At 33.5% G+C, this 18,711-nt stretch overlaps 3 protein-coding genes across 3 annotated transcripts in view; 1 reads left to right on the top strand and 2 right to left on the bottom strand.

Moving 5' to 3' along the window:
* Positions 1–4,009, top strand: part of LOC21408326 (potassium channel AKT1) — a 6,827-nt gene extending 2,818 nt beyond the window's left edge. Inside the window, 7 exon segments of the mRNA XM_024167341.1 lie at positions 1–109; positions 186–284; positions 373–405; positions 489–674; positions 863–1,057; positions 1,196–1,271; positions 2,779–4,009. The exon segment at positions 1–109 is cut by the window's left edge and continues 2 nt beyond it. Coding sequence (XP_024023109.1) covers positions 1–109; positions 186–284; positions 373–405; positions 489–674; positions 863–1,057; positions 1,196–1,271; positions 2,779–3,677 — 1,597 coding nt within the window. The 3' untranslated portion in view covers positions 3,678–4,009.
* Positions 4,010–6,375: 2,366 nt separating this feature from the next.
* Positions 6,376–11,586, bottom strand: LOC21408325. The gene is made up of 7 exons (XM_010100677.2): positions 11,470–11,586; positions 11,055–11,243; positions 10,109–10,194; positions 9,859–10,005; positions 9,056–9,176; positions 7,006–7,292; positions 6,376–6,851 (listed from the first exon to the last, which is right to left on the bottom strand). The coding sequence occupies exons 2-7, from the start codon at positions 11,230–11,232 to the stop codon at positions 6,759–6,761; spliced, it is 912 nt and encodes a 303-aa protein (XP_010098979.1). The 5' UTR covers positions 11,233–11,243; positions 11,470–11,586; the 3' UTR covers positions 6,376–6,758.
* A 6,135-nt stretch (positions 11,587–17,721) lies between these two features.
* Positions 17,722–18,711, bottom strand: part of LOC21408324 (EG45-like domain containing protein) — a 1,856-nt gene continuing 866 nt past the window's right edge. Inside the window, exon 3 of the mRNA XM_010100676.2 lies at positions 17,722–17,918. Within this exon, the coding sequence (XP_010098978.2) occupies positions 17,912–17,918 (7 nt within the window). The 3' untranslated portion in view covers positions 17,722–17,911. The remainder of the gene's footprint in view (positions 17,919–18,711) is intronic.

The following is an 18,711-nucleotide window of genomic DNA, read 5'->3' as shown; positions in this document are numbered from 1 at the left end:
CGCTCTTCCTAAAGCCATCCGGTCGAGCATTTCTCATTACCTCTTTTACGCTCTTGTTGACAAGGTCTACTTGTTTCGTGGTGTTTCAAACGACTTGCTTTTTCAGCTGGTAATTCTTCAAGCTATCTCAATTCTAATTTCTTCTTTCCATAGTCTTTAATTTTTTTTTCCATATGCATCTAAAGGTCTCAGAGATGAAAGCTGAGTACTTTCCACCAAAAGAAGATGTAATTTTGCAGAATGAAGCACCAACAGATTTCTACATACTTGTCACCGGTTCAGCGGTAATAATCTCAGGAGTGTTTCCATTTCTGTAAACTCTCTTTATATTCCTGATGATCTAGTGAAGCTAACGTTTGAAATACTTTGCAGGACCAAATAGTTCTCAAAAATGGAGTTGAACAGGCAAGTCTCTATAAATGATACTCTGAGATTAGAGTGTTAATCCTGGTTTCAGTGGTAACTAACATTGGTTCAACTAATTGCAGGTCGTAGGGGAGGTAAAATCGGGTGATCTATGTGGTGAGATTGGGGTGCTTTGCTACAGGCCACAGCTCTTTACTGTTCGAACCAAGCGATTGAGTCAGCTACTCCGCTTGAACCGAACCGCATTCTTGAACATTGTCCAAGCAAATGTAGGAGATGGCACCATAATCATGAACAATCTTCTCCAGGTCGGTAGATTCAATTAATATGTCTCATTTATATCCATTGGGGAAATTTCTGTCTTATTTCATGAGCCATTTTATCCAGTTACGCAAGGTCCGCAGTTTTGCAAAATCAAGGGAAACTTCATTTTGATCATATACTAGTTGACACAAAACAACACTTATACCTTGTCTTTTCTTTGTTGGTGGAACAGCATCTGAAGGACCTTAAGGACCCCATTATGGAGGGAGTTTTGTTGGAGACAGAGAACATGCTAGCTCGTGGTCGAATGGACCTACCTCTCAGTCTTTGCTTTGCAGCAATGAGAGGAGATGACTTGTTGTTGCATCAGTTACTGAAAAGGGGTTTGGACGTAAATGAATCGGACAACAGTGGAAGGACAGCTCTGGTATGCGAGTGAAATCATATTTTGCGCATGTAATTTGCACATTTTTAGTTCAATCACATCAAAATATGTGGACAATTATGCTAAGTACTCAACATTTGATACTTTTTTCTTTATTTGTTGTTTTTCATGTAAAATCAGCATATAGCAGCGTCTAAAGGGAGTGAGAACTGTGTCCTTCTTCTTCTGGACTATGGTGCGGATCCTAATTCTAGAGGTACCCTTCTTTTGACTTTACTAAATCTATCATTTGGAGAGGGACCAGCTATGGTTAAATCAAGTTGATGAACTACATTCCAAGTTGAATTGTGCCATACCTAATTTTTGTGTTCTGTGTCAGTTTTTATTAAAAAATAAAAAATGAATAAAAAGAGGATACTTTATCGCTATTAAAGGAAGAAACTTGCAGTTTACGGTACTTAACTAGATAAGGAAATAAAGTAATCATATACTATATAGTAATAGTCTTTTTCAAACTACATAATTCTTGCCTACAATTGAAGGTAAACAATTGCCTTCTGTTAGTGCTTACATGGTCCCTTTTTTGTCAACAACCCCGCAAATCAAATGCTAAAAGTATTTGGATGCATTGATCTAGTCTTCACCAATCCAACCGCCGTTCAAAATTTTAAATAACTAATACGGAGCTGCTGAAATCATAAGAGAACTTAGTTTATATGATTGACTTCCTTGACACTACTTGGGCTATTGTGTCAATTGGAAATCTTATCTAGAAATCTAACATATAATTCTGTGCCTTTTGATTTGGTCTTTATAGTCTCTCTCACTCTCTCCTATATATATCCCCTTAAAAAAACTATAAGACTTGAAATGAAGAGTTTGATAATGGTCAATAATTTTGATGCACAGTTGTTTATTGGAAGCTGTTGCCTTATGTCATGAAAATCCAAGCATATACCACATTCTTTATATTTGTTTTCGTTTTCTTTTGTCGGAAAGAATTCTCTAAGTCAAATGGTTCTATTTATTTAATTTGACATGAAACAGTTCATTACCATATATATATATATATATATAGTCATGCATGTGCAAGTCCCACGTCCTCATAACTTACACTAATATTGGACGGTGTCAATAATGAATAATTTAAGCTTCTTTTCCATAAGTAGAAATAAAATATGTAAGCATGAACCAATATGTCATGCTTTGCCATTTAAGTTTGCAAGTTGACTCCTTTTTTTTTTTTTTGTTTTTTCTCTTTTTTTTTTTTTTTTTTTTTTTTTTTGGGATCTGTCATTTCCGCCCTATTTAAAAACAGGGGTAGTATAGTAGTAGAGGTTTTAGTTTTTCTTTTGAATAACCTTGTGGCCATCTTTTTTCTGTAATATAGAATGACATGCATGGAAAGGGTTTCCGATTTAATATGTTCCAATAACACAGCTGGAAACTTGCTAATTATAGTTAAACAAAGAAAGCCAAAGTCAAAGCAATCGGGTTTATCTCTACTCGTTGACTTCATAAACTTATTTGCAAGCAGAAACCTTTTTGTCATCTGTTAAAGTTTATGGATAATGTTCTTGCAACTAGTACTTCACTATACACATTTCATTGTCAAATCTCATTAAGAACTCTTTGTCAACTCTTTCTAGTTTCTCATCGCTAGAGCATATAAGTGAATTTTATTATTCTGTCCCACTAATGAATTTATTATTGTTACTATTATTATTAGCAAATTTGCTAATTTTGTGTATTGAATTTCTCAGATTCTGATGGCAATGTACCAATATGGGAGGCGATATTAGGCGGCCATGACACGGTCGCCAAGCTGCTGCTAGACAATGGTGCTGTTTTAGACTCGGGCGATGTGGGGCATTTTGCGTGCATTGCAGCAGAGCAAAACAACTTGAACTTGCTCAAGGAGATAGCACGCTACGGGGGTGATGTAACATCTCCGAAAAGCAATGGCAGCACTGCCCTCCACGTGGCGGTTTCTGAGGACAACATTGAGATAGTCAAGCACCTCTTAGATCAAGGTGCTGACATTGACAAACCAGACATCGATGGCTGGACCCCAAGAGCATTGGCTGACCAACAGGGTCATGAAGAGATTCAAGCCCTTTTTCAGTCCAAAGACAAGCCCAAAACTCAGTCCATTATTGTTATTCCCGAGAAGGTTCGTTTCCTTGGGAGGTTCACAAGCGAGCCTGCCATTCGGCCTGCGTCTCAAGAAGGCTCATTTCCCGGCTCGGATGGCTCATCAGGGCGGAACCGCCCAAGGCGCAGGACCAATAACTTCCACAATTCACTGTTTGGCATAATGTCAGCTGCTAACACAGGGGAGAAAGACACATTGTTCTCTATTAGTATGACTAGAAGTCCAAGGGATAATGGCAGTAATAATAACCCTGCTAGAGTCACAATTAGTTGCCCTGAAAAGGGTCAACTTAAAGGGATGCTTGTTTTGCTTCCTGACAGATTTCAGGACCTGCTTGATTTGGGTGCCAAGAAATTTGGTTTCTTGCCAACTAAAGTGGTAAATAAAGAAGGTGCTGAGATTGACAATATAGAGGTAATTAGAGATGGTGACCATCTGATTTTTGTGGGTGGTGATTTAAATAAGGACGGACTTAACACCCAAAATTGTCATACTGAAGGAGCGTAAGAGAACTCATTCAATACATCGGGTTAGGTTGTGTAGGATTTACTTTGGAGTTGTTTCATTTCACAAGTTTGCGCCACATGCCAAATTTGTACACAAGTGTTGGGGCGAGTTGTGGTTCAAAATGGTTTTAGCACTAACCTTTTCGTTTTTCTTTTTCGTCGGGGAATTGGGTGATTGATCCTTCTGTTCAACTCAAATTCCTTCAAAGATGTGAGATGGCAGAAAGATCAAGAGAGGAAATTTTACATTAAAAAAAAAAAAAAAATTGTGATGCCAATGTACAAACAAGGTTACTTGAAAAGAATAATACAAAAAGCTTACTCGAAAGCCAATTGGAACGAGTGTATGGTGGCCAAGTAAGAAATTCAATGTCATTCAGTTTTAATTTTAATACACATTTTTGTATTCTCTATAATGTTGTTCCCCTTGCCTCAAAGAAATAAAAAAATAAAAAAAAAATAAAAAAAAAGGGAACCCAACCCTTTTAAATCTGAGATTGAAGACTGTTTCTTCCATTGCAAAACCCCTTCTATTGTCTTTAGAACTGACTAGATAAAAAAAAATTATTTATTCGGAGTCAGTTCATTTAACCCGATTCAAACTTACAATTCTAATGATATATATTAAAATTAGGGGCTGAGAATTCGAGCTTTTAACCTCAATATAAGAAATTATTTAGATTTACCATTAAGTTATGTCTACAACTATGCCAGCTGCAATATTTCTTACCTACCATTTCCCTACTTTAGCCAGCTTGCTCATACCGGCTGGAATATTTAGTGTATTTCTTCTTATTACTAAAATAATTTAATGATTATAACGAGGTTAGATACTGTAGGGCTCCCCCTTGAGGTCACTGCTCAATCAATGCACTGTGCAACGTTGGAATTCTCATGGTGTGAGTGAAATTAAACTCATCTTTTGCCTAAAATTAGGTTAGGTACTTTCTGTTGTATTGTTGGGCCCCTAATAATAGACAGCGAACAAGATCTCATCAATATTCATTTTTTTATTAGCAACAAAAAAAAAAAAAAAAAAAGAAGTCGTCACAATTTGTTGCCATGGCCATGAGAAAATACTGATAAAACCATGTCATTTATTCCTAAAAAGCTTCAGGTTGTTTATTCATATTTCTTGTCGTTCGGGAAGTTAAAAAGCGACATGAAAATGACCAAGAAAATAAGGACATGTTATTTGTTGTCAAATCTTTAATGTCGGTTAAGGTAATAAAATAGAGAATGTAGCAAAAAGAGCATTTTTTTTATAATGTGTTAAAGTTTGAGTAGTTTGTATACCACTTTTCGAAGTTCAAAGGAGCAAAGTGTAATAGTGACTATAATTAGGGGGATGTTTATACAACTTATCCTTTGTTTTCCTCACTATTATTTATAGTTAATGGTCATATATTTAGCTTTGCACAAGAAGAAGAAAAAGAAGAAACAACTAGTTTTTTATATGAAAAGAGAATGTTATCGAGTCATATATTTAGCTTTGCACAAGAAGAAGAATCTTTAATGTCAGTTAAGGTAATAAAATAGACATAATGTAGCAAAAAGATCATTTTTTTTATAATGTGTTAAAGTTTGAGTAGTTTGTATACCACTTTTCGAAGTTCAAAGGAGCAAAGTGTAATAGTGACTATAATTAGGGGGATGTTTATACAACTTATCCTTTGTTTTCCTCACTATTATTTATAGTTAATGGTCATATATTTAGCTTTGCACAAGAAGAAGAAAAAGAAGAAACAACTAGTTTTTATATGAAAAGAGAATATTATCGAGTCATATTATTTATCGGGGTCAGAGTTTCGACATCGCTTCTCAGTGCATTTTCATGTTTTCGACCTTATATTTTTCGTGCACGAGCTCATAACAATAAGACCGGAATGGTGATAGAGACAATGTTCACTGTTGTGAGGCACAAAAGCAAAAATGGGGACAAACTAGGGCTAGGGTTTTTGTTTTAGGTGGTGTTCTAGGCGCGTTGCTTCTCCATCATTTCTACTCTCTTGAGGTCGCGTCTTTATTGGTCGGTGCATATGATGGCGTTAATAGTGTAGTGTTGGGCGGTTGTAATAGGCCATGCATGTGGTGCATTTGCATTAGTTCGATAACATATCGATAGTGTTTCTTCCTCTATTTAGTGTCGGACTTTTTCATGTTGTTTCAGGAATTAATGGTCTTATCTCTGTTAGAAGTTTTGTCATTATTGTTGGGGTTGTTTTTTCCTATTTTAGTTTAGCTTGGTATGTGTTTTATAGTAACAGTGGTTGTTACGTTAATTTGTTTGTGCATTCATTTCGGTCTCGTTTGGTTGAAAGGTTTAAATTATTATTGTTGGAACAGCGTGGCAGAAATCTTGGGTTCAAACAATGAGAAGTTAGAGGGAGGGTTGGTTTAGAAACCCTTGTTATTTTTTTAATTTAAATGTCAGATCAAAGTACAAACCATTTTTTACTTTTTACAAATAAATTTAAACACCTTGGGTTCATTGCACTTTTCTGGGTGTTTTGTGGACCGTTTCCCCTCGAGTGCATCATTCAGATTCAGTTTACAGGTAAAACCAAATTGTTCGTTGTACTGTTTCTCGACACGCGTAGTAGGAGACTGCGGGTATAAATTGTTTTCATTTCCTTTTCATATGATCCAATTTTTACAATGACCATAGCCGACAGAATAGTTCTCTAAGATCGAACGCCAGACTGCTATTATGACGAGAATATCCAAACAGCACTGCTATTATGACGAGAATATCCAAACAGCACATATGAAAATGTACAAATGCCATACACTGGATACATAATATATAAGTTAAGAAAGTAAAAACAATTGCTGGGAACACAAAACATAATATATAAGTTAAGAAAGTAAAAACTGCACAGATGATTTTACTTTCTGTCAAAAAAGCAAGATTAGGTTTACATTTCTTTTTTTTTTTTTTTTTGGGTGAGCATTACAGAAAAAGACTTTTTTTTCTCTCTCCACTTCTTTGAACAAATTTACCCAGCAATTCTTTTCCTTCCGTATGCCGACAAACTTAAAACCCTTTTCAAGAGACAGAAATTCACCTCCTTTTACATAATTACAAAAGCTTAAGCATTTTCAGCCGCTCTTCGTGTTCTGGGTCCAACTTTGGTGGGGTATAACAGCCATGAAGATCCTCCACTATATACTCCTGCAGAATTTTTAGGAAAAGGATCATACCATTAAATGCAAGTTCCATGCAAAAAAAAAAATGCGAGTTCTACCAAATCCAAGCTCACCTAGCTAAACAATATAGTAATTGGGAGATATTTATGGAGAATCGAAAAGGGCCTTCAAATATTTACCTTTGTGAGCTCCCTCTTGGTGAGGATGTGGTAATGTCTCTGCCAAATCCTCTGTATAGCCATCGTGGCAGCAAGGAAACCGTATGCTATGCCAAGAATTGCAAAGACCACAACAAAAACAATAACCAGGGCAAAGCATGCTTCCATAGACGCAGGAAAGCAATCCAATATTCCCCAACCATAACAACAGTTTTGGCAGCCAGCCATCCGTGGATCATTGCTATTGAGAGATGAACAATGCAATATGAGCCCGAAAAATCCAAGCAGAACAAAAAAGGCCAGTACCCCTGGGAATAGTTATGAACACACAACATAGCACAAAATGTTAACAAAATACCCAGTGCAAGGAATTGAAAGCAAACTCATACTCCCATTGCTATTGCATAAAGTTATCATAATATAGTTAGTACAATAAATGTGGAAAGGCATTAGCATCAAGTGTTTCTTTTATGAATCCATATATAAACTCATTCGAGAGACCCTCAACATTCATTGATAGGGTTTTTAAAGACCCCAAACCTCCAAGACATCAAAATGTCAGAATAATTCACCCACGCGTTTCAATTATATAGAATACAATAAAAGAAATACCCACGCGTTTTCTTCTCATTTCACAACATATAAATTGGTAAACCCATAAATCAGTAGCACATCCTATCTGTTAGATGTAATTCTGGCCCCACTTCTCAACTAAACCCGAACGTGCAAATCTACAATACCCAACAAAACTCGTCGAGCTCAGATCCTCTACCTCAGCTTGTGGAGCTCAGGTCCTACTCCTACCTCAACTCGCGTACTTCAGCTCGCCTACCTCAGCTCACCTAGCTCAAGTTCAAATGGTGGACATTTAAGCTGAAGGTGATGTATTCGTCAGATCATTTAATACTCCTTACCTAGCTGAGATAGAGCTAGAGCTAGCTTAAGCTTCGAGCTCCAACATTGTCAATGTGGAATGCAAATTGTAACTTGTAAAAAATTTGATATAACAGTTAGCATTACTATTCTTAAGTTTAGTAAACTCTAGAAGGCAATGGAGTTGTTTCCATTACACCATCAAAGAGATAAGAAAACACTACAAAGGGAATCATTGATCCTCATTCTTATTACTCTACTTTCCTTTCCCATCCTATTAACTTTTACTTACATTCCTTTACAATTTGCTAAAACATACCCTTAATATTCAATGCAATGATATTACAACACATCCTAATCCGGCCATAAATTTGATCCAATACCATTACAACACATCTTGATACCAAATGTAATTCATCCCGTAACTAAGAGGTTGTTTGGTTGAGGGATTCGTCCCCTGATTCGAATCATGGTTCGTGGTTTGCTACAGTATTTTCTCTCACAAAAAATACACGTAAATCGAAAATGATTCTAATCACATGGTTCTAATCCATGAACTAAATGTCTCCTAAGAAAAACAAAAGGATACACGTAGAATCATAAAAGCGAATCTTGGCATCCATTGATAAGATTTTTCAAGTATGCCAAACCCCTAAGATAGCAAGATATCAGACTAATTCACAACATGTTTTCTTCTCATTTCTAAACAAATATATAGGTGAACATTTGAACTCAAATCACTAGCATGTCCTTCCCATTCAGATACAATTCTGAACCCACTTCTCAACTAAAGCCCGATGCAAATCTAAACTACTCTGTATGTAATTTGACCAATTCCAAAAAAAAAAAAATGCCAAACATAATAATAAATAAAAGTACCAAACATAATAATATTACAATAAAATGCAAATAACTAATTAGAAGCTCAAACACGACTAATTTGTAACAATTACAATTTCATAGCTTTGATCTGAAAATTTTTGCAATATGCAGCATGGATAGGTCAAACAAGTGAACAGAAAAGGAAGACAGATGAACTTTTGCAATAAAACATTTGCATCCTGCTAGGGATGAATTATATTCTTGTTTGAATGCTGGTGCAAGTATATGAGTTCTAAATAGTTACTTATGAACACAAGATGCCTGGCATGAACTTCCAAAGAAAAATGTAGAGAATTGATTGGAGAAATTAGTTTACCTATACAGTAATAAAATGGTACGGGATGTTTTGATAGAATACGATCCCAACCACTAAAGGAATTTCTGAACGCTCCATCTTTGTCCATGATATACGCGAAGCCAGCCATTGCAGCAATTACCTGGAATTGGAAATACATATTCACAAATAAGAGAACGGCATAAGAGATGTTGATGCAATGAAAGGTGAAAAAATTAAGAAATAGTAAATACCAAAGGAGATGACTAAAAATCACGACTGGAGAGACCAAATCAATCAAGACATTCCTACATTTATTTAATCTATAAATGTGGAGTTGTGAAAAACACAGTATTCAAGCTCTCAACTAACCATCTACCGCATTCAACGGCCAAACATTTCATTGTTCTGTCGTATCAAAATAAAAATCTAAAAACCGAAAATGACATGTTCCAGGGAGTCTCCTCTTCACATGCAAAACAAATTGCAAAAAGTCCAACTAATAAGAACTAAAGAAGTTCTCTGATAAGACATCAATCATTAGAGTCTCCCTTTAGTCTCAAAACAGTCACATTTGTGGATTATATATGTCTTATTTCTAGAAAGGGAAATATAAATTAAAGAAAAAAAAAAAAGAGCAGCTTAAAAATAATCATGATGAGAACAAATTGAAATAATGAATGATTTAACAGTTTCTCACTTTAACAGCAGACATTAGCTTAAAATCGAAAAAGAAGCATACTTGGGTGTAAAACAGAAACAAACATCACAAGAATCTAGAAGGATGGCTTGAATTGTAAACGTGAGGGATCCCACACGAACCAGTTAACCAATAAATAACTTACTGTTTGTATAGCCAAAAATACAAGGACAACATCCCTTGCCACAAATAGTCGAAATTTTACTTGACGCCATGAGTTGTCCTCAAACAATTCAACTCGGAGGTGAAATTGAGCTTTACAAGTTGTGCAATGGGAGAAGGCGAATCCTTCCTATACAAAAAAGCACTAAGTATATTGCCAAATATGAATTACCATAACATAGCAGCAACCACATTAATCATAACTCATAAGATTTGAAAACAACAATACGTACCTTAACCGAACGCCAATGATCAAGACACGCCCGATGAACAAACTGCTGAGTGCCTTTGCACATGCAAGGAGAAATCAACTCGTCCTCTATAAGATTTAACAGCAGAGGTTTAGGCTGAGAATATGGACATCTGCCCAGTAGAAATTACATTGTCTAGACCACAAAATGGACACAAATCCAGTTTCCAACGTATAATGAGTATATGGGTTGTAAAACAAGGACTACAATTAACAATGAAGATGAGAAAGGGCAAACGAGAGAAAGAACCTTTTACTTAGAAAAGAGAGAAAGGTCTCATAAGGGAGGTAAATCAAAGTATATAAGTATATTATTTGGAGAGTCACCGATGATAAACTCTTTTAACATATAACCCCTCATTTGAAAAAATAAATGGAAAAAAAAAAAAAAAAAAACAACCCTTTAACTTGCGGTTTGATATCTTTTGACAGTTGACACCTAACGAAAAGAAAGGAAAAAGTTTAGGAAGATCAAGGCCCCGTTCACTTCGCTGATTCGAGTTTAGAATTCGAGTTTTTCTACAGTAAAAAGCTCTCATAAACAATCACATCTAACTTTTTTGCTACAGTAAAAAGCTCTCACATAAAATCACATCTCAACTCAAATTTTAAACTCGAATCAACGAAGTGAACGAGGCCCAAGTGACTTCCAACTATAGCCAATTCTACATTCTCATGGTAATCCCGTCTTTTTCATGTCATAACCAAAAACTTCAACTTCCACAAAACTTACGGAACTCTTTAAAGATCCCGACAACATATACGTATAAATGCACAAAAAAAAAATCGCAGAATTACGTGAAAAAAATCAAAAACCTATAAGAACATGTCTTTCAAACACATCAAATTCAACAATATTTTTCATAGAACTCATAAAAATAATAAATTGAAAAAAAAAAAAAAAAAAGAATACTGAAGACGAGGTTTACCTGGCTCGGCGTCACTTTCAAGACAAATGCGGCAACAAGGAACCGAACCAGACTCAACGTCTTCAACCGTAATCTCGGTCGAGCTTCCTGGTGAAGAATCGGCCTTGTTCTGCAACAAAGGGTCCGAGTCACCTGGGTCTTGCGAACTCACTGACTCTAGCTGAACTTCCCCTTTCATTGATCCCAAATCTAACACGAAACTCAAGTGATTAAGATCAAATCCTTCTAAACCCTAGATTGTTGCATCTTAACTACGATCGAGTATCGAAATTAATCAACACAAAAATCTTGGCAAAAAAACCGAGAGTAAAAATGGAACAAAAAGAAAATCTCAGATAATCTGGTTGTTTCTAGACGATCAAATTGACTTCTTCGAATTCATTACAAAATGATTATGCCAAGTAAAATTAAGTACCTGGATTGTCGCAGGAAAATTCTGAGAGAAAAAAGTTGTGAGTTTTTGGGTTTTGAGAAACTGAGAATTGCGGAGAGGAGAGGAGAAGAGATTTTTTTTTTTTTTTAAATGAGAGAAAAAAATGCTCTTATCTATTAGGCACGGCACGCACGATGATGAGTCCATCGTTACTCCGATTGCATGTCCATGGTGGGGCCTTGGATACTTTTTTTTTTTTTTTTTTTTTTTGGCTTGTGAGTTTTGGGACATGCAATATTTTAGTTTATAAATTTAAAATCATAATTTATAATTTTAATTTTTAAAATTTAAATTACTTTAAAAAAAATATTATAGAGAATTAAAAATTATAATTTAAAATTAGAGATAAACTTTTAAAATAAATATCTCATAAAACTTTTCAGAGGAAATAACATATTTTTAGAAAATAATTGACAGCAGATTTTAAAACTCTTTTAAATAAATAGAGTTTATAACGTAAATATTTTATCAAGAATCAGAAAATAAAATTTTGCATGTAAATTTTCTTTTTATGACTAGTAAAAAAAATAACGTAAATTATTTTTTACCAATTATAAATGAATTATTTATATAGTAAACTATTATTTAATTTAAATAGTTTTAAAATTGACTATTTACTTAATACAGTTTCACAAATTTGCTATATACCATAATTTTCCTAGATTATAATTGTGGAGAAAATTACATATTCTATCACATTAAGTATCTAACTTACTAAAATTATCACTTTTAAAAAACTCTATCCTTAAATATTTTTAATCTAAAAGGAAGAAATATATAGGCTAATATTAAGAAATAGAAATAAAATAAGGAGGGGTATTTTTTAAAATTTCTCCTGATTATGTGAGTGGTAGCCCAATGCAATTTTAAGCCCCATCATGGCTCCCTATTAGCCAGAAGAAGAAGGAGAATATCGAAAGAAACACATAAAAGATAGAGAAAATGAGTGAAATAGCGATCATTAAATATCATATTTATTAATAAATATCATATTTATTAGTAAATCTCGTATTTATTTGTAAATAATATCTAAAAATTTTAAAATTCAGTCACCGGCACTAACGACTGGTAAATATCATATTTATTGCTAAATATAGTATTTACTCTTAAATACTATATTTATACAAAAATCTGGCCACCAACTTCAGGGACCATTAAATATCGTATTTATCAGTTATCTTGTTACCTGTATTTACTCACAAATACCACATTTATCTAAAAATTTAGCCGCCAACACTAGCAACTATTTAATACTGTATTTACCAGTAAATATTATATTACCTGATAATCCGACATCGACGCCGACAACCGGTACATATGTTATTTACCTCATAAATATTGTATTTCATGAACATCTGACTGTTGGCACCTATCGCCGGAGACTAGTAAATACGATATTTATGGTTACTCAAAAATATTTGTAAATACCATATTTATCAAAAATGTGATGTCGACGTTGGTGACCGATAAATATAGTATTTACCCATAAATATTATATTTCTCAAAAATCTAGCTGTCGCCGAAAATAAGTAAATACAATGGACACGTGGGTAACATTTTCAAAATAATTTTATTTTCAATACAAAAATAAAAATGAGATTGTTTTGAGAATTATTCTGAAACTGATTCTGAAATTGCGTTTGGTTAGTTTTTTAATAGATTGTTTTAAATATAATAAAAAAATAAAATCATTTTAGTTATAATTATTAATTAATATATTATAACATTATTTATAAATATTAGAAAATAAAAATAAAAAAAAAACAAATTTTATTCATTTTTTAATTTATTCACAAAAATTATTCTCATTATTTTTTTTTTTTTTCAAAATATTTACTAAACAAAAACGGTTTACAAACCATCCTACCTTAAAAAACCTGTAAAAATATTTTAAAAAATAAGTAAAATTCAATTTCAAACCCACTCAATATTTACTTACAAATACCGTAAACTCGAATATCCGGTCAGCGATCATTTCCATCACAAACTCAAATCTAAAAAACAAAAACTCAAGTGAAAATTTGAAAAACTCGCAAACTAGAGAACCAGCTCCGGATTTGGCCTCAATGCTGCCGGGTGTCGTCGACAATCTCCCTAGATCGGAGTTGTGCGAACGCCGAACGAAGGGATGCATCGCCGGCAATGTTAGCGCCACCGGAGAAGATGGTGCTTGTGACGGAGACGAAGCCTCTCTCCCCCCTCGGATGTCGACGTTCGCCGTAGAAGCAGAGCGACAATTTGTACCTTTATAGTGACGGCGAGCTTCGAGTTCGCAGTGGAGTCCGACGTTGGTGCGACAGGCGGCACGACGGTGGCGTTCGACCTGCGATGGAGGCCGCAAAGAGAGAGAGACCCTGAATTTATCGTCGATCCTCAAGAGATGATCGCAGAGGGGAGAGAGATCGCGAAGGAGAGAGATGAGAAAGAGAGAGGGAGTCTCCAAACACAGAGAGAGAAGGAATCTGAAGAGAGAGATGGGGTCTGGAGAGAGATTGTAGAACTGTTTCATTTGAACGTTTCACCGATTTCAATTCTTATTATTAATTTTATTACCATAAAAAATTCTTAATATAAAATTACAAAATTAAAATAATATTTAAAAATATGTATAAAAAAGAATACAATAAAACTTAAAAAAAGAATAAAATTGAAAATAAATAGGCATCATTCCTTTCACCAATTCGAGTTTTCAGTTTTCGGTTTCTACATTAAAAATTTTTTAGAAAATGTCACATCAAAATTTTCTGCTACAGTAAAAAACTCTCAGAAAATGTCACATCTTAACTCGAATTGAAAACTTAAATCCGTAAAATAAACGAGGTGATAGAAAGTACTTTTAAGAGAGGAAAGTTGTGCTATAATTTTTCAGATTTTTAAAAAGTTGCTATTTCCTTCAAAAGGAGCAATGAAAAGTTCTATATGGTGTATTTTCCCTAAAATGTATCATTTTTACAGTTATGTCGCTTAATTGAAATCTATCCACTCGATTCACAAAAAAATGTTCTAGTAGAATATTTTTAAAATCCTACCCGCCTATTTTTTTCTTCTCGCCAAAAAAGGCCAAACATCTGTCGTTCTGGTCGTCAGCGAGTATTCTAATCAACAATTTTTATGTTCTATTAGAATATTTTTCTGAAAGCAACAAAATGGCCAAAACGTATCCTACTCCAGTCATCGCCAGGTAGTCAGAGATTCTTTTTTTTTTTTTCAGAACCAACAAAATGGTCAAACATTTTCGATTCTGGTTGTTGAAGAGTATTTATAGTATGATATTTTTTATATTCCAATAAATATTTAAAAAATAAAAAAAAAACAAATTACCAACCGGTAACTGGAAAGTATTCTGATAGAGTACTTTAACAATCTACTATAATATTTTTCATTTTTCTGATAGAGAACTTTTAACAATTTTTTAACAATCTACTATAATATTTTTCATTTTTCTGATATAATACTTTTAACAATTACCAGTCATCGCTTGGTATATAATATTTTTCATTTTTCTGATAGAATACTTTTAACAATCTACCAGTCATCGCTTGGTAGTTGGACAGATTATTTTTCTGGAACCAACAAATATTGTTGACATTTTCGACTCTGGTTGTTGAAGAGTACTTATGGTAGGATATTTTTGATATTCTATCAATATGTTTTTTTTTTTTTTTTAAAAAAAAAAAAACATGTTTTAACTACGACAAGTGTCATCACTAAAAGGTTTTTAGAGACGGCAACAAATAATTTTTCCCGCCAAATTTTCACGGCAAATATTTAGCGACGACTCTTTCCTCTACGCAAGATATTTAGTGACGAAAAAGTGGACGCCACAGCCTGATGCAGAACATTCACGCACGAAAAGTTTTAGCGACAATACTCTCTCTCTCTATAATCTCATAGTTTCTTTTTTAATTATTATTTCTTTTAATATGCAAATGGAGCGGATTAGGGGTGACTCGCCTGCCCCGCATCGCGAACCGTTTAATGTGAGGCGGGTTGGAACCTCATTTGCCCCGCCTTATTTACGTTCTAAGCGAGTAGGTTCCGTTAACTTCGCTGATTCGAGTTTAGAATTTGAGTTGAGATATGACTTTATGTGAGAATTTTTTACTGTAATAAAAAAGTTATATGTGATTGTTTGTGAGAACTTTTTACTGTAGAAAAACTCAAATTCTAAACTCAAATCAGCAAAGTAAACGGAACCTTAAGCAGCATCAAAGGAGAGATCCAAACCAAGCAGATATTAGTATGCTTATTGATTACGTGCTTACTCCTTTAGTCTTACTTTTCGAGTCCTCCATGACCCCCACAAGTCAAGTCAATCCCCATTCTTTTGTCCTTTTGACTGCATGGATATCGTTTGCCGTGTTGTTAATTACAGATAAAAGAATCCATGGATTTTCAAGCGTTCACACAGCAGTACTGGCTCAAAAATCCAGCGCTCAAGTCCCTTTCCTGCTGATGGAGAGATGCACGTGATATCTCCATAATCGGCCAGCTATTTAGTGTCAATATTCCTACTTATTTTTATCTATAATTACACAGGGTGGAGGACTATTTTGCTCCTTCACTTATAGGAGCTGTTGTTTTTACGCGTTAGATTAGTTTTTAACGGTTAAATTTGAACATGTCCGCATTAAAAATTTACAGAATGCGATAAAAAATTGTTCATATTGTAAATCAAATCGTTAAAAAACTAATCCAATAGTTGAAACATAATTCCTATCAGTAAAGTAAAATAGCTTTCTCCACTAAAATACAGTTATGTAATTTTACTTTTTTTTTAAATAAATAAATAAAGTCATTTACTGAGAAAAGGAAACAAATGTGTCAGTAACCATCCAAATGTTGAGTTTTTATTGGCCGAGTGTACCACATCTTCAAAATGACGTGGTACATATGATCTACTGAATAATTTATCTTGAAAAAATTACATTTTCTAATTTTAAAAAATATGTTGTTTGTATTTTCACGTTCTCTTGGTTATCTCTTCTTCAATAATTATTTGTCATGTCATATAAATATAATAACTTAGTCACATGAATAGAAACTAATTATTCCACACATTCTCCGTTGTTTTCATAGATTTAAATCACAATACAACTTTTATTCTACCGTCTTTTTCACACAAAAATTTAAATTTTACTTCAAATTTTTTATTCAAACCTATGAAAAAGCCCTAAATAATAAAATGAGATGTCAAATGGTCAAGAAAATGGGATAACAGATCAAGTGCTTGATGACTCGGCATATCCAAGTCACATAGCACCTACTCTCCCTATAGATGAGTAATGGGAAGCTCTCAAGATGAACAATGAAGCTTTGTATTCTGATCGAACAAAAAAAAGAGTCTACGGACCAGGGGAAGAATTTCATGTCCAAGTTACTGATGATTCCGTAGAACTTGTGACAAAGGAAGCAATGGGGGAATTGCCTGAAGAAGTTGACAATAAAGAGGTGATGCCTTTATAGAGGAGGGTAGCTAGGGGTGTGGATGAAAAATGAGAGATCAACTTACACAATAGGTTCCAAAAGCTTGGAATGATCTCCAAAACTCGCACGTTCATACAACGATACGTTATATAATTGATGAAAGAAAAGTAAAGAGGTGGAAGCATATACCTGCTATCAGCTCTTTTTTCAAAAGTTGCAGATTACAGATATGTAGACATGTTTTTCTTGAGGTTTTTTTTTTTTTTTTTTTTTTTTTTTTTTTTTTTTTTTGCTTTTTGAAATTAATGCTTTTCATAATTATAGTTCTACACGACATTAATAAGTACAAAAAACAAAACAAAAAACAATTGTCGAATTAGGTGTACCGATGAGGCAAAATTATATACCAAACTTGGACTAGTCCAAACTGAAGAATACACCAATTAACTACATGGCTTTATAGTTGGTAGCTTTTTGAGAATCTTCCAATGGGCATGAAGCCCGCAGGAAAGATCGTAAGTAATGCTAAAGTAGCCTCTGACGATTTGACTAAATGATATTAATCCTCGCGTTGAATAATATTGGTGATACTTTTTACATGCATTATATATAGGATTGTTTTATCTCTTTTTAAAAATACCAACATTTTCTATTTATTAATAGTTAGATTTGTATTAAATCTAATTAAAAATTAAATTAGATTAAAAAAATAATACAGATCTGACGAAATAAACAGAAAATATTAGTGTTCTAAAAAAGAATGAACACTATATATATATATATACATACATATATATACATACACCTTACAGATCTAGTACTTATCGTTCGTTCTAGAAACAACGCAATAATAATATTGTAATCAATAATCACACAATAAACGCCACACCAATCAATGCCTGCGCTAGCTAGTACTAGTAATTTTCACATATGTCCTCCCCGGAGTACTAACAAAAACGTCCAATATTCATCCAACAAGCCACTTCGATTTCCTCTTTCATATCCTGCATAGATATAACATTTCAGCACTATTTTAATCAACCACAATGTATTCAAATTAAACACCTAGTTTTAATGAAGAAATTATGATCCATTACTTCTCAAAAGTATAAGAGGTTAGGGAAAAAAAAAAAAAAAAAAAAACTTACCAAATATCAATTTTCATTCAAAATGAACTTATAATTTCAAGGAAAAATGTTAAAGACAGAGTATATCTATAATAACTAACTTCAATAAACTTCCACTCAAATGGTGTTTAGTGCGTCTGTGAGTTGCTTTCAATGAATTGCATATATGGTAAAGTCCTAGGTGAACACAGGAAAAAAAACAAAGTAATTCCACACATGGTTTCTGAAGTTTATTCTCAATTTTTTTTTTTATCTCTGACTTTTAAAACGTTTCACAGTTGCTTCCTGAAGTTTTATTCTATTTCAATTTTGATCATTTGTTTACTATGTGTTAAAAATTTGACGGAATATGTGTAAATTAGGAATTAAAATTGAAAAAAAAAAAATTTAGGGACCATTTGTGGAAATTAATTTTTGTTCTTTGTATTCTTTTAGTCCCTAAACTTTAGAAGCTTCTAAATTTGGTTCCTAATTTTCACAATTTCTGTTAAATAACACTTAGCTAATAGAAGAATCAAAGTTGAAACAAAATAAAATTTTAGTGACTAAACTGTAGAATGTATTAAAAATCAGAGACAAAAATGGGATTTAAGGTAACTTCAACAACTATTATGAAATTAACCAAAAAAAAAAAAAAAAAAAATTCAATAAACTTGTTTCATTAGACCCC

The sequence above is a fragment of the Morus notabilis genome, unplaced genomic scaffold, assembly GCF_000414095.1.
Source record: "Morus notabilis unplaced genomic scaffold, ASM41409v2 Scaffold100, whole genome shotgun sequence".
NCBI lineage: Eukaryota > Viridiplantae > Streptophyta > Magnoliopsida > Rosales > Moraceae > Morus > Morus notabilis.
The sequence above is the reverse complement of the archived record's forward strand: the minus strand, read 5'-3'. Positions and strand labels throughout refer to the sequence as shown.

Coding starts and splice junctions, on each gene's coding strand:
- LOC21408325 (XM_010100677.2), bottom strand. CDS start 11,232: ATGAAAGGGGAAGTTCAGCTAGAGTCAGTGAGTTCGCAAGACCCAGGT. Junction 10,006..10,108: donor ATCATTGGCGTTCGGTTAAG/GTACGTATTGTT, acceptor TTTTTTGTATAG/GAAGGATTCGCCTTCTCCCA. Junction 6,852..7,005: donor CCAAGAGGGAGCTCACAAAG/GTAAATATTTGA, acceptor AAAATTCTGCAG/GAGTATATAGTGGAGGATCT.